The 15,788-nt window shown below is 42.1% G+C and overlaps 1 protein-coding gene across 1 annotated transcript in view; it reads right to left on the bottom strand.

The window, feature by feature from the left end:
* Positions 1–13,830, bottom strand: part of LOC149364624 (ubiquitin carboxyl-terminal hydrolase 5-like) — a 29,378-nt gene extending 15,548 nt beyond the window's left edge. The window contains exons 1-7 of the mRNA XM_089568722.1: positions 13,723–13,830; positions 9,097–9,210; positions 8,899–9,002; positions 6,249–6,478; positions 5,631–5,725; positions 4,595–4,788; positions 1,831–1,902 (exon numbers count right to left, since the gene is read on the bottom strand). Of these exons, the coding sequence (XP_089424848.1) occupies positions 1,831–1,902; positions 4,595–4,788; positions 5,631–5,725; positions 6,249–6,478; positions 8,899–9,002; positions 9,097–9,210; positions 13,723–13,830 (917 nt within the window). The remainder of the gene's footprint in view (positions 1–1,830; positions 1,903–4,594; positions 4,789–5,630; positions 5,726–6,248; positions 6,479–8,898; positions 9,003–9,096; positions 9,211–13,722) is intronic.
* Between the last annotated feature and the right edge of the window lie 1,958 nt (positions 13,831–15,788).

Below are 15,788 nucleotides of genomic sequence, written 5' to 3'. Positions count from 1 at the left end.
ATGTGCCATTCTCAAGTGTTCAAATAAGCACTCCAAAAACTGCACTTGATGAACACATTGCAGCTCAACAGATATAATGTATCAGCTGTACTTAAACCCAAAATGAGGCAACATTTTTATCAACATGCAATGTTCTTCAAAGCCAGAAATTTTGTGGCTAGAACAAGAAAAACAGTCAAGAAGGCAATGTAGCTCAGAACAGTGGAAAAAAATCTAGCCAGAATGCCTCGATATGCTGTATAAATCTATAAAATTCTTTAGCATTCCACATAAGTAAAAAAAAACCTAATGGCACTTTCAAACTCAGAGATAGTACAAATCTGATTGGTCTTAATTACCTTCCACTTTTTAGCTGCATTTTTTGGAAGTTCTGATTGATCGATGAGGTTAAGAGGGTTATCATAGGAGTTACAGCTGCACAGATGCAAGTGCTAAGTGCTCTACAGCTTGTCATTAATCGTGCAGTATAGCCCATACTTCGAAAGCGTTGTGAGCAGCATAGCACCAGCTGCACTCCACCTGCTCGGTTTAATTTCCCATACACGCTCACAGCGCGTGGACAAACCAGACACAGGCTGCCAAATCTGCTCTTCATTTCACGAGGTGTCTTAATTGCATTTTGTCCACGGTGAGTTATGCCAAATGCCTTTGAGACCACCCTTAAAATGTCACTTTCTTGGCACTCCCCTCATCTCCCAGTATATAGTATGGTATATGGTATGGTACAATCTGCTACAGTACAGTATGACTTGGTATGGTGTGGTATGGTGTGGTATAGTGCCGTATGATATGGTAGGGTATGGTAGCATAAATTATGATGTGTAGGGTGTAATCACTTGAAGCTGCATGTGGCCTACGAGGAACACAGTAGCAGACGGTTCCAGGTTACATTAGACCAGCTGAGGTCCTTTAAAAAGCATTGACACCATACAGAACATGACCACCTCTGCATTTAAGTGGCAGTCATAAAGAGATAGCAGCAGGAAGAATATGAGCGAGGCTACCCTGGTGCTCCCATCACCTTGAGAATGCTCTTGGGGCACCATGAATTGTTTGGATTGAATCAGATAAATTTTATCACAGTTAAAGAATAAATTTTTTAACTGATATAACTACAAGTTTGCAGGATGTCCCACATACATAGAGATGGCTATGTTAAATGAGTTAATTAACACATAAAAAGAAATTAACTTCACTTTAAAGCTGTACAACTGCACATTACAAATGATTAAGCCCAAAGTTGTGAAGATTTCGTTTCTTAACAGCTTGACCTTGCATTTCCTGGAATATATTTCATCCTTTTTGCTTTTTGCTTTCAACTTTTCAAGGTGCTCCCGCTAGAGTTCTTAAAGGGATATAAGTAAAAAATACTATGTCTGGGCACATGTCTAATATATCAGTTAGGTTCAAGCTAAGTCCCAGAAGCCAGCTACGTAAAACAACATCAGCAGACTTCCGAGATTTCAGGGCACTAGTATTTGACACTAAGGCAGTGAAACTGTGAAACAGCACCAACTGCTTGCTGGGATGAAGCCTGCAAGCCATATAATAAAGCTGCGCGATAGTTTAGATGCTTTACATGACCATCTCATGCCTCTCAGTTTGCAACTTTAATGCATTATACTCTTAAGGCTACTTAAGCATCCTCAGAATTTTATACGTTTGATGCATTAAACTGAACGTAAAAGAAAAACTTCATTCATTGTTTCTGGTTTCTTTGACAAAGTGTCACCACTGATTTAGAAGCTCTAGCACGAAATGTTATTCCTTACCTACTCATAACGTTTTGGTTCAATTTGACATGTAGCGCTGTTTGATGAGAGCACTCACATTTGGATGGTGAAATTCTCAGCTGGGTCAGATGGAGCATTGTCAAAAATGTAGTCTGCATCATCATAGTACCTATACATACAAAGAGATACGCAATACTGTAATCAGAAATATGAATATTAGTTACACTTGTAGAGAATCTAACAGGTTAAATGCTCAGCATCGTAGTGATTTGCTGGCAAAGTCAAAAATCACTATTTGAAATTAATGCATCACCCCCAATCAAAACCTTCAATGTAACCCCTGCTGAAATTTTTGTACATTTGAATTCCATGCTTGCATGCTATCAACGGCGCCTTTTAAAAGATGTCATGCAAACACAATCAGCATGATCTATCAATCCTTAGAAGTGAAAATTTTTTTTGATGAACTTAAAGGGACACTGAGGAGAGCTCTATTAATATTTTTTTGATAGCAAAATCCGATAGTTAGGCATTTCATGGCTTTGTTGCCACTTGGCCGGCAGCGAAAGATGCATTTATTTCTAAGAAATTTGGATTCGGAGTTGAAATAGTTTTTCCCGCCGCTCTTATTCAAACTTGGGATTCTGCTATGACGACACAGAACTAAGTGACGTGAAACATGACATTCACATGACGTAACGCAGACTACGTGATTTCTAGCAGCCAGCAGTGCGGCCCAGCAGCAGCCGAAAAGAAAGCTACCGCCGGCCGCACGTTGAAGGCATCTATCGGCTATTGCGGCCGTCGCTTCGTTTACATTTGCACCGGCATTTTGCCAGCGTTACAATGGATCCAGTTCTGGAAGTCGTCAACGAAGTTCTCGCAAATAGACGCCTTTAGCATACCGTGTACCTTGTTACCGTTAGCGGAATACCGGGAGCCCCCATACCGCTGAGAGCAAGCTCTGATTGGTCCCGGCGCTGCAGGAGCGCGCGTAGCTATCGGGTACGTGGCGCCATCTGGCGACGTCAAGGAGATTTGCGCATGCATTTGCTGCGCCTCAGTGATTCGTAGCTTCTCGTGTCCTAGTGTTGCTAGAACTATTGGTTCTAGCAACACTGTTTTGTTCTATGACGCCATGAAGCTTGTACTTGCGAGTTTGGCCTGTGGCGGCGAAGGGACTGCTTTTTTTCCCATTCCCTAAAACATAATTGGAATAAAACTTATAGCCCCACTCAGAAATTTTAGTAATAATAAAAACACAATAGCAAAAATTAATTTCACACATATACAACCAAAATAAAAAGCAATAACATGAGGTGGGGATGGTCTTTTTTATTGCCGGCTAAAGTGAGTCACAAAAAGTCATGCTATATGTTTTCATTAGATACCAGCCAACTTGTCTAGAAATAGGCTTTGTTAGAGAGACACTCAGGACAACTCCATTGATTGAATGTTCTCAGTAAATGTTGATTTTCTGATTTTTTTTGGTATGTTGGCATTTTTCCAGCAGCAAAAGACACATCTGATGAAAAACACAGTGCAAAAGAATGTTTGGTTTGGTTTATTGGGGTTTAACGTCCTAAAGCAACTCAGACTATGAGGCACACCATAGTGAAGGGCTCTGGAAATTTCGACCGCCTGGGGTTCTTTAACGTGCACTGACATGGTTGAGAGGTAACGCACAAGACGGGATGGGCGCTGTCTCGTCCACATTCTTTCGTGCTGAGTTTTCCATCAATTAGAAATGCACTGACTAGCCCAGACAAAAGTCCTGATTCAAAAGACACATTTACAGCTGAGGAAACTGAATGACAAAATCTTCTCACCACACTATTAAAAAGCACGATGCCTACACAGAAAAAGAGTCGTTTGCACCATTTTAACGTGAATGACGTAGTCTAGCCTCTGGTATCTGCTTTCAAATATCGGTGCCGATGCAAGCAGTCTATCTGCAAAATTGGCCAGTGAGGAGACACCTGTATTTTGTCTTTTGGTCTTTTTTAGCTTCTACCATTTTTGGTGAGTGCTCCCTTTGTGATTAGTACCCACTTGACGGGCACTGAACCTCCCATGGATGTCGTGCAGATGTCCTAAACGTCCGCAGGATGTCCATGAGAGGTTCAGTGTCCATTGGGGCAGTGCCCTATTAACATAGGGCATCTTCAGTTTGTACTCCATGTTTTTTAAGCTTTGCTTAAGTGCATGAAAATGTGCATGATTTGCTGCTATTTTTATGACAGCTTTTATGAAGGCAAGCTACAAGGGAAAATCTATAGGAATCAATTCAAGGAGCACTACTAGACACATTAAAATAGTAGTAACACGAAGTGTTTATAAGGAGAGGAAAGGCACAGTAATTATCTCAGTCATGGTGCACACTCGAACTGCGGCGTGAACAAAGGCGTCTGCAGAACTTTTTCCAGGGGGAGCACTCGATGTCCGGGGATGGGAACAGCAGTAGGTTAGCACCAAAAATCAACTAGTGCATAAATAATATCCGTAATTCCAGGGGGGGGGGGGGGGGGGGGGGGCAACCACCACCCCTTGCCCCCCCTTCCGGACGCCCATGAGTGTGAGGGAAAGTGCGAAGGAGGGCCTGAAAGGAGGAAGAGAGTGAGGGAGCCGATGTGGCAGAGGAAGGGCTGCGGATTAATTTTGACTAGGTACCTAATGTACCCTGACATCACGCAGCACAAGGGGCACTACACTGGATGAGTGCAGTTGCCAACTTTCTGCTGTCGAGTACGGCTGCAAAAATTATGAGAGAGGCGCACTTCTGTTTTCATTAGCTTTCCTCTTTAAAAACATGCAAGGAGCCACCTCTGAACACTCTGTAGTGAAAACGAGATCACACTCACTTTTTCTTAAAGTCTGGGATGCTCATAATGACTTGTATGATGGCGTTCATGTAGCATGAGTTTCCCAGGTTTGTCAAGCCCGTGTAGCCGGGACCAAATGGCCGCTCCAACCCTTGGCCAAACTCTGCCTGGATCATTGCTGCCTCATTTTCCTCGTTCGCTTCGATCTGTAGCTCCAAGGCTGTCTTTTCCGTCTGCATTCCGCCATCATCAACCCAAACCTCGTTCGTGACCCCACACTGGCTGTTACCCTTTTACTAAACTATGTTCTCCTTAATTATGGCCCACTTGTTTGACGCCAGAAGCGAGCTTCCAAACCACAGGATGAATAAAGTGCACGCAGTACAACAGCTGCTCCACTGGGTGATTACTGCTATGTACGTTAAGGGCAGCTATCAGCTTTGGCTTACTGCTTTTGCCAATGCAGATGCCATGCATTTAAAGTGTTGTTACTAAACACCATTAGATCTGTACATGCAAGAACTATGAACGAAAACGTGTAAGCAGATGTGTTGCGAAGGGTGAATACATATCGCTCATCCTACAAATGGTCACAGCTCTCTTCATTTAGAGTGCCTGTGAACCGCCTCCCATTTGTGTGATGTGACGTGTAATGCTAAGGGGAATGAAAGTCTAATGCCATGCATTTCTCTTGGATTGGCCCACCGATCGCCTGCCAGTTTTGTTTTTCACTTGATGCTTTCTCTTTTGCTATCAGCAGTGCTAACAATGGCAGGAAACTGACCCTCACAATGTCTTTGTCAGAAAAAGTTTACAATATGCTTTTCCTTGCCGGCAAGGACACTAGCCAAAAGTGGCATAATGCTCCTGAGATTCTTATGTGCAATAAAGCAGCACAGTATCATAGAGACGCAAAAAAGAGTGATGAAGATGCAAAAAAGATGCAGAATGATGTTGAAATGATGGATTTCAGGTTATAACATTTTGTCCCTCATTGCTTCTATTCAACCAATGCAAAATTGTGGTGTGTGGGAAAGCATTAGTGGCTAAAAGCATAAACTGCACATGACTTTACCTTTTGCATCTTGGCCATATCAATGCCAAAATGCTTGAGATGCTTGGCAAGATTAGTGTCTATGACCATTTGGTCTTCAATAAATGAGTAGACATCTGAAAGGATATAAGAAGAGATGCAGTGAAATGAACAGAGTGCATGCCCCAAGCCCATATCTTGCTACTTAAAATGTTCTGGATGTTGTAGTTTTGTTTTTCTCACACCTTTCAACGTCATACTGAAGTTAGCCCCATTTACTGTTTAGGAGAATCTCTTATTATTGTGGTGCATATTTTCTATCAGAGAGTACCCATCAATATCCATCTAGGTAGAGCTATAAGTCTACAAAAGAAAGCTTTCTCAGAAGCATCACAGTTGAAAAAATTCATCCTGCCATGGGGCTTGAACCAGAGACCAATGCTTGTCCAAGAGAGCTGCTCTACAAAAAAATTTAATATGGATGGCTAGCAGCTGGCAGAGCGAGGCCGCATTGATCAACAACTTGAAGTAGGAAAATTGTTAGTCCGATGTAATTTTGGCATTGGGCTAACAGCGTCTCCGCTTCTTAGCTCTATGGCTGCACTAAGGCAGATGCTAATGAGTAATTATTTCCTTGACTGGTACGAGATTTCGGCTCACCAGCACTCCTTGGGGTGATAGTGCCCAGTCTGACTGCAAGTGGATATCCAGTCCTTTGGTAGTGATCATTTAAATGGTCGCTGCCGTGGTGGCTGGTCTTCTGGGCACACAGTATAGAGCCATCAGTCAAGTTCATCCACAGATTCTCAGCCGTGCCACACTGCTTGCATTTCCATCCCTTGGATGGCACCCGCACACCATTGTCAATTTGCTCCACCCAGTCACTGTACCTGCAGATTACAAAGAATGAATGGCTGAACCATCAGGATAGAAAGGCAGTCATGTCATTGCCATGCATTCGCTCTTTTAAGCAAAGCATGAAACACAGCATAATGCACTCACACACGTCATAAGTGTTCACCTGTAACAACTGCTTTGGCAGCAACCATGCATGTAACAATTATTCAGAACTGCAAATGCCATACAGACTTTTCACGGCAGCAATATGAGTACCTTTCTGCTGGACTAAGGTTGAGGAATATTTAAAAAGATTCCAGCTACAGTCATAATAACTACAGTTGAACTGATAACATTAAATACATGATTACTTAGATATGTACCTTCACAGTGACAGTAACAGTACTGACAAAACATCACTACAGACTTTTTGTGAAGCTGTAGAATATCACATTTGAAACTTTGTGCCCAGTAGAAAGATGAAAATGAGATATCGAAATTATTGGGTTACTAGGCATTTTCTGCACATGAAACATGGACTCACAAGGTTAAAGAAACTAGACACAGAACACAGGCATTGCCATTTACACAGCATAAGATGTGAGCTGTTAACAGTACGACAACAAGCTGGAGATAACATTCTTTTCACAAACCCGTTCTGGTTTTCTGAGGATTGCATTATATAATGTTATACTCAGAAATATTTTAGCGATATATAAGTGAAACTACACAAGATACGTAAAATATACTGCATTACCTCAAAACTGTGACGGATAGAATTAAAATTGCTGAAACCTACAACAGTTGCTTTTAGAGTGTTTTTAGAGGCCCGAGACATGTGCTCAAAGGATCCTGGGTCTGTGTACATATGATGGCAACAAGAGAAATGTTCAAACCTGGCACCAAGAAGCAGCTAGAGTAGGTGGTGTTTTGAATTAATTCAATTAAATTTTTCGGCACTATTTTCATCTGATCTAATCTTTAGCATTAGCTATAGCCACTATGTCAACGTAGTGGAGAATGGCCTGCATGGTGCCAGTGCATAAAAAAGTGAATTTACAGTAGAGTATAATTTTAGCTCTGTGTCTATTACAAGCAATTGTAGTAAACTGTCACAATATGTCATTGTAACTTGTGGCATGGTAGGTGGGGTTTAATGTCCCAAAGCAGTACACAGGCTTTGAGGGACACTATAGTGGAGGTCCTCAGATTAATTTCGAACACCTGGGATTTTTTTTAAGATGTGCTGACATCACACAGCATATTGGCGTTTTTACAGTTCACTTCCATTAAAATTCAGCCACTATGAACAGGATTCCATTCCACATCCTAGAACTCAGCAGTCAAATACCATAGGCACAAAGCCACCATGGTGGGTAATACATGCATGCATCTGTGTGAGCATAGAGTACTATCCAGCATGGGTTTATGAAAGGCATGCCAACTGTTACGTGCCATACATTACTTTTCTTGTGTACTTGACTTGCATAGGCGGATTAATAGTATGATTTTGGGGCCTTCTGAGCTCACTGTTTTCTAACGTTGCATTTCTTACTTTTTTTTTTTATTCTGGTTGGTGTGGAGAAGGTGACTTTGTTAATCACGGTTCTCCAAATTGACCTACGGTGCCAAAAATTGCACTGAGAGACAACATGCCCTGACCACAACTGCTCAACATGTCCACAGGCTTGAATATTGTATTGCATCATATTGATTCAGTAGGATATCTTGTCCCAAATTTCTGTGTACACTTGGAACTGTAAGGTAGTCTTCCAAAGTTATCAGAGATCTGAACTTTAATTGTCTTGTAAATGAAGATAAGTATGCCGATACCAGTAATAGCCCTCAAGTACACACCCTGTGCGACTCTTGACATTCCACATGATGTACTGAGGCTTATTTTACAAATAGAAAACAGTATGTTGAGATCAATAATAACCCGTCAAGAATGCTTTGTGTGACTCACGGCATCACACGGGAAACTATTGAAACATCCTTTACTTTTTCTTAATGATTTTACTAATGTTACCCAAAAAATTTCAGTTAAAGACTTTCAGCAATAAATTTCCCGCACAAGATTACAACACTGAAATTTTCAAAACTTACAAGCTATGCAAAGAACATATTAGCTGTTCATATCTTGATGAACGCTTACTACAAAATCTAAGATATACCATGGCATGAACCATCAGCACCAAATGAAGTGCAAACAAGAGAACTGAAATGGTGATGATGAGGATTACATACTAGTTCAGGGAGACAATGTTAATGCATTTGATGTTTATTCCAGTCGTGCAACGACACTGCGAGGAAGCAGGTCCTGCCCTGTATTTCTTCTCCAACAGCTAATATCTGTGTTCTCGTGTTTGCATAACAATTATCCTGTATGCGTCTCATTAGACACTGTGAGTACATATACAGCGATCTGCAAAAAATGCATATGTATTGATATGCAAAAAGGCGCAAAACCCACCATGATACAGCGTACAATTCTTGTGATGTTCTTTCCAAGGCTTCTTGTCTGGCAATTACAGTGGCAGAGTCAGCAGCAAGAACAGCCGCAATGGAAAGCTGCACCTAGAAGAGGGAAAAATGAACATGGACACACTCACAACCACGCTGCTCGTGTGCTCAACGAATAGTGAAGCAGAAGATGAGAACCATAACGTACTGTCTGAGGAAGGTCTTTGTCTGGCAGAGGAATGGCAGTGAAATCTGGAAGTATAACTAGTGACCTGTGTTCCTCATATTTTTTCTTGCCTTGGTCTGAAACTGCCTTTTGCTCCTGTAACCAAAAGTTGGGGTATCACAAAGAAGAAGAAAAAAAAACTATATAAAGTTATATAAATCATAAGCAATGCAACACGTGTGGTACACACCGGCCGACTGCACCTTGCACTGTATACTAGTTGTTTAGTAAAGCAGTAAGTGTGAAAGATGGGGTGAAAAAAGAAAGTGATAACATAAGTGTCAACCTGGAACTAGTTCATTACTTTATACAACCAGAAAGTAACCTGCAGTAGCTTGCTCTGTAATCAGCCCCTTATGGTGAAGCACAATAACAGATCTAGAGCTAAATACTTTAAAAACCAACTTCCCTATCTGTATGGTGGTGGGCTCAGTTGACTGAAGGAATTGTTATTCTAGCACTGTTCAAATTTAAAGAGAAAAGATGAACTTAGAAAAGAAAAAAAAAACGCTCATAGCATTGAAATCCACATGAAAATAAACAAATTCCAGCATTTCCAGCTGGAGTAACCGAAAACAGCATTTTTCAGCTGGAATTTGAAGAGATTTCAGCTTAAACTAGCTGCAAGTGTAAATCATTCAGATGGAAGCAAGCAAACAATCCAGCTGGTGCTAGCTGGAAATGGCAAGGAGACGTTCACCTGGGGTTGAATGCATGGTCCTCCACCTAGACATGATTTCTGGTTCTATGATCAAGCTGGTAATGCAATTTTTTTATCTTCATGGTTGCAGTTTAATAGGCGACAAAAGATAGTTCTTCACTAGCAAAAAAATGCAAAGAATTACTGTCTTTTGGCCACCACTTGAGAAAAGTTCACGACACACACACACACCTGCACATTCACAGTCTTCAAGTGAAGGTAGACAGCATTCCCAGTCTTTGCATAGTGCCTCTCAACGTGCCTCTCAGCAAATCCAAGGAATGTGTTTAGGCACACATAAAGCCCTCCTTCAGACTCCTGAAACCAACAGACTAATGTGCACATCTCACCGTATAGATGTACATTTACAGCCATTTTGGAGGTCACAGAGCTAAAGGGTGTAACACAAAAATCTGACAAACAAGCACTGTCTCCCAACTGCTTGCAACTAAGCTTCATTAAAAAGAACACAGGCAATATTTAAGCATGAATACACACCTGTAGTACAGAACAGAAATTGAAAGAACAAAACAAAAGAGACAATGCATAAAGTGTTGCACCCAGCTTTAAAATATGCTACCATCTGATGCCGAATAAGGCTAGCTGATGCACACGCCATCGTGCATTTTTGGTTAAAAAGTGCGCTGCGAACCTTGTACGAGGTGGTTTTTAAGAGTACAGAAAAATGCGCCTATTGCATTCTGAAGCAAGACAGACTGGGCTACCGGTACATCCTAAAAGGAACAGTGCAAAAGGATACATGACTGAACCTAACAGTCATCAAAACCCAGGAGCATAAGGGATAAATTTTTTAAGTGTTGTCTTCATCAACATTATGTTTCAAGCATTACATCATCATCATAACGAGACCCTCTTTTTCCTTGCCTTGTCTGCTCAAGTGCAAAAGAATGCGAAACTAGATGAAGATAGGCATGGCACAGCACTTTTCCTATGCCTCTCTAGATATTCTTGTGTGCTGTTCTTTTCAGAGTTGGCCTATTGCATTCCACATATGTGCATTTCATTTCGGTTTATGTTCAGTGCTCGAAATTAGTTGCAAACGTGTTTCAACTAGCTGAGCTTCAAATCATGTTGAACCTTTTTTTGTCTGGTTTCGTTTCCATTTGTGGTGTCTTTTTTTAAGCATGAGCCCATTATATAGTCTGCAAGTGTGTCTTGTATTGATATATATTCAGCGCTTGAAGTTTCAGTTGCACAACGCTGATTTGCCCCTTCTCAGTAGTCTGCCTTTTGCACTATCTCCTTCAAGCAAGTTTCAATTAGCCCAACCCGAAATTGTGCTGATTTAATGAGGCCCTGATCAAACACAACAATAACACCATGTGCATTACAGCTGTTTTCTTTTAGTTGTCATAGTCGCAAGCAAAAGTGCAGTGTTATTGCATTTCTGTGACATTGCAAGACACATTCAAGATTTTACATTATTCTTAAGCTACCACACCTGTGCCATTTATGTTCCGTCATGAAGTTAATCGTCAAGCAAGCTAGTAAGTGCCTCAAAGCAAATAAGCAAAGGTCCTGAGTGAAGCGCACCTCTTCAAAAAAGCAAACAGCAAGAGTGCTTGTCAAATATGCTGCGAAGAGCTTTATACACTTTTTTTAAAAAAGAACATAAGCAAACTTTATGGAATGAAATTGCATTCCCACAACAAAACTCTGCCTAGAAGACATAAGTTCATCACATCAGTAAACGGTTCATTTCTATGTCCTATTTTTTTTATCATACAGTCACAGGGAAGTCACGTTTCAACTACATGGTAGTACTGCTTTCTTATTAACAAAAACAATATTCTGTGCTCACCACTTAGGCCTCTTAAAACATCCGACACACATTAAAGCCTCAGTGCTTGGCAGTAGCTTACAGTTATTACCAACAGAGTTCATTTTGTACAAGTGGAGCAGCATATGAAATCTGTTAATTAGCATAATTTTTTTCACTAGGTCTCAACATTAATAGTGAACATTACTCCACCTAGCTTTGAATTTCATAACTTCTTCAGTTTAGCAGTAGACATTGTCATTTGTAGTTCTATATATTTACACAGTAGTGTACATCAAACACTTCACAACTTTGCTGACAGAACAGTCTGGAGCACTTGCACATACTGCTCTTTGAGATTGCTACTTAATTGTTATTAGTTCTTATATTTGTCGTATACAGTTGGGTCAAGTTTTCTAACAATGTGTCGTATGTTGTAAACTGACATACAAAGCATTTTGGGCTAGATGGTACAATGGATGGTGTTCCATGCTTGAGACAATTTGGAAGAACAGCACTTCGACCATCTTGGAGTGTACATGATCACATGCACACTTGACCTCTGAACCAAATGCGCCTTTGAAGAGCCCGGTTTCCAGACTGCCTTGAAGTGAAGAGGACGAGAGATGCGTTACCGAAGTCATTATATGCTTGTGGTTTCATCCCTTTTTTTGGATCTGAGTTTTGTGCTATGCACCGTCAAGTCATCCTTTGGCTCTGAATGCAGATCCAGCTTGGTCCATTCTCTGTAGGTGGCCACATAAGCTATTGCCAAAGGCAGTCTCCAAGAACAATCCTGCTTTTCTGTGGAAAGGTGAATATACCATATTTTCTTCAATGAATAACTATGGATTTCCCCTCTAGGCTGTCCCAGTGGAGTACACACCACACCAGTCTAAAAATATATACTTCAACCTTGCATTTATATCCTCTCTATGTTACTGGCCCTAGGTGTCATGCAAAGATTCACATTTCTACACTACTTCAGGTGATTAAACTGACCAGAAAAGTAAATCTGATCGAGTGCCATATGTTGCTTCAGCTAGGCTTAATGCACTATAATTTCATTCCCACCACATAACCTTACTAAAGCTGCTGCATGCTTCAACACCACTAGAGATGACCTCGAAGCATTGATGTTACATTTGAGTTGCCCTGCTGCGCCTGATACACAGCTGTTTCTCTGCCGTAGTGCTCCACTATTGGGTTACATATAATTTGCCCTAAGGCAGCTGCCCTAGACTAACCAAGCATAGAACCCTACTTTCAGATCTAATATATCACGCATGCATCACGTCAGCCTCTGATTCTGATAAGCACTTGAGGACTGACTGCACATAACGACCATGGAGGACAAAAACCCAGGAGGGTCCCATGGAAGTTATGAAGCCTTTGTCGATCGACAAAAAAAAAAATTAAGTAAATCGGCCCCTACGTGACAGCACGTGGCGCGTTTTATTTGGCAGAGCCGCCTCAGCCGTCACGTGCCCGACGACTATATAATAAAAAGGAAACGCCTTGTTTGGGTAGTTTAGGTTTGGTCCTTTGGCTTGTGGAGCTGACGTTCCATATATAACCATTCAAGCAGTACGGCGCACAGCTGATTCAAGGTGCTTCCGCTGTTAAATGTCGTTGAAGGGCAATTAGCCACAATGTATTCACTTAGCGGATATTGACCAGCGTGGAAATATTACACCCCGAAGCGACGTTGCTTTGAGGCACCCTGGGGTCTAGGCTACCAGATGCCCGTCGCGCCGGCGCCGCCGCTCGTACATCGGCTACATCGGTAGTCGCTTCCCCTGCTTCCCCGCTCCAGAGCTTTACAAATTACGAGGATTCCACCCGTTTGATCTATGCTGACGTGAAAACTCAGTTCACGGTCATACAAGACTGGCCTCAAGCGCCGCGCCGCCGCTAGTAGGCTTAACCTGCTGGCATCCTCTCTCTCTCACGGCCAAGATAGCGACTGTCACCGCACTCGTTAATTCACATGCTGAAATTTCATTAAAGCGGAGATCTGTTTCTCAGAAGAAGTATTACGGGAGCCTGCAACGGGCTACAAGCGACCGAAACCAAACCAATGCGAAAGTCGCTGCACGAGAGACGGCAGCAGTTCGCGGAAACTTACCGGCGTATCGAATGAGAAGACGCACTCATCCTTGTGAATTTTATCTGAATCTCCAGGTATTACGATTTTGTCAACGTGCGGTGCGAGCTTCTCATAAAAATCATCCATTCTGGTGATGTGGCACCGGACGACGGGAGAAATCGAATCCGGACCCTTTGCGCACGTTTGAGACGTGCACGTTCGTCGCGAGCTAAACAAATGAATTCGACCTTGTCGTCTTCCACCCGTATTACGGCGCGCTAAAATCTTGGCTCTGATTAACTAATTAGCGCAACCTTTTAAATATTATACCTCAATTTATCCGCATATACGACTTCCACGATTCCACGAAGCTTCCACGGGTGGTGTTACGTGATTGAGACATCGCATAGGCTTTCGCCACGGAGAAGGAAAAGTTAAAAAAAAAAATTCTTTCCTTCGATCTATGACTCTCGCCGTGCTCGAGGTCCACAAGCACGGTGATCTGAGAGGGTGGTGCTAGCCAATTAGGTGAAGTATTTTTACCTCCTTGGTGCTGCTAGCGACCTAATCGTAAGCCACAATCAGTAGAGTTATAGTACAATTAGACCAAGCCCAGCAAACCAAAAACCTCTCAGAGACGTCTAGCTAGATGACTCCGAGAGGTTTTTGGTTTGCTGGGATGTATTTTAGAGGAATCCCATAAGGTGGAGATTTCAGCGTGGAGATTTCAGCGAGGGAGTAATTAAGCCATCCTAATGTATTCTGATACATATGCAAAAATAGTGCATTATTTGCATAAAAGCTTAATGCTCAATTTTTTTTTTTTGCATGCAAAACCTTGCATTATTAGTATTGCAACACTGCCAAATCAAGGAGCCTTCAGGGCTTACCATAATCACCTAATAGCACACCAATCATCGTAAGAAATGGCATGAAAGCTGAAGACTACAGACATTTCAATGCAACCCGAGGAGACTAAATGTGCCATTGGACACAGCCACTTATGGCGTTTCCTGAAGGTCCATGGACTTCGAGGAGGAAATCCTTACAGGACAATGGCCTTCTTGGGCAGTTGCAGAAGCTACATTTTGTTTAGACCAAGGGTTCTCAAAGAGGGTTTCGGAGAGCTCCGGGGTTCTTCGGAGTACTTCTTGGGGTTCCCCAAGCACCTAAGTCTATGCATGCCTCTGTCCCCACCTTTTCTTTACCCACTTCATTGTGGGACTAATCACACTAACTGCTCACTGTAAAGTATTTCACTGTGCATGCAGTTGCTTCTCATTAACAGAATTTGGGCACTGCTTGAGGTGCCGTGGTCTGTGCTACTTTCTACATGTTTGTCAGGCTGTAAGGGATGGAAGCCAAAACATCCAGGGTTCTTGAGCATCTCTTGAAAGCCTTCGGGGTTCCCCTAAGGTTAAAAAGATTGAGAACATCTTGTTTGGACTATGCAACACAGGCAGGGCAATTGTCAACAAATTCAATTTGCTAATCCTACTCGACATTTAATGCTGCTACCAGCACAATCCAAAAATTGTCAATGTGGTGGACTACATGGTGACTGACAGTACATCCATTATGCATTATCTTAAAACCAGAATCTTTACCCTGAAACCTGAAAAAATTCCTTATCACAGAGCCCAGATTCAAACACCTATGCTCATACTGTGCGCAGGGATCACAACTTTCAGTGTGTTTAGGTTAAAGCAGGCTCTGAGCTGATCATTGCCTGCTTCTTGTAGAGGCGGCAAAAATCACTTGTCAACAAAATGACCTAGCCAAATAAACAGTTCGGCCGTTTGCCAGTAAAGTTGTGATGAAAAACCTCCTTAAAGGCCATAGAAAAGGGTATTTGAGCTTGGTTTTAAAATGCTAGCATTATGTTCAGTACAAGCCACAGAGCGTTCAGGCTGAGCACGAGACCTCAAAAGCGAGCGGGAAATTTACAATACATTTTTAAAAAGTACCGCTTTCGCACCTCACGGCGACACGTTGTGCCGGGTTTTCGCACTAAACCTGGCATACGACGCCACGTTGCTCAATTGACGTCAGCTATCGGGGGTTATCATTGGTTCGCCGCACCAGATTCTTTCAGACGTCACGCA

The sequence above is a fragment of the Amblyomma mixtum genome, chromosome 2, assembly GCF_055824585.1.
Source record: "Amblyomma mixtum isolate Tamu chromosome 2, ASM5582458v1, whole genome shotgun sequence".
NCBI lineage: Eukaryota > Metazoa > Arthropoda > Arachnida > Ixodida > Ixodidae > Amblyomma > Amblyomma mixtum.
The sequence above is the reverse complement of the archived record's forward strand: the minus strand, read 5'-3'. Positions and strand labels throughout refer to the sequence as shown.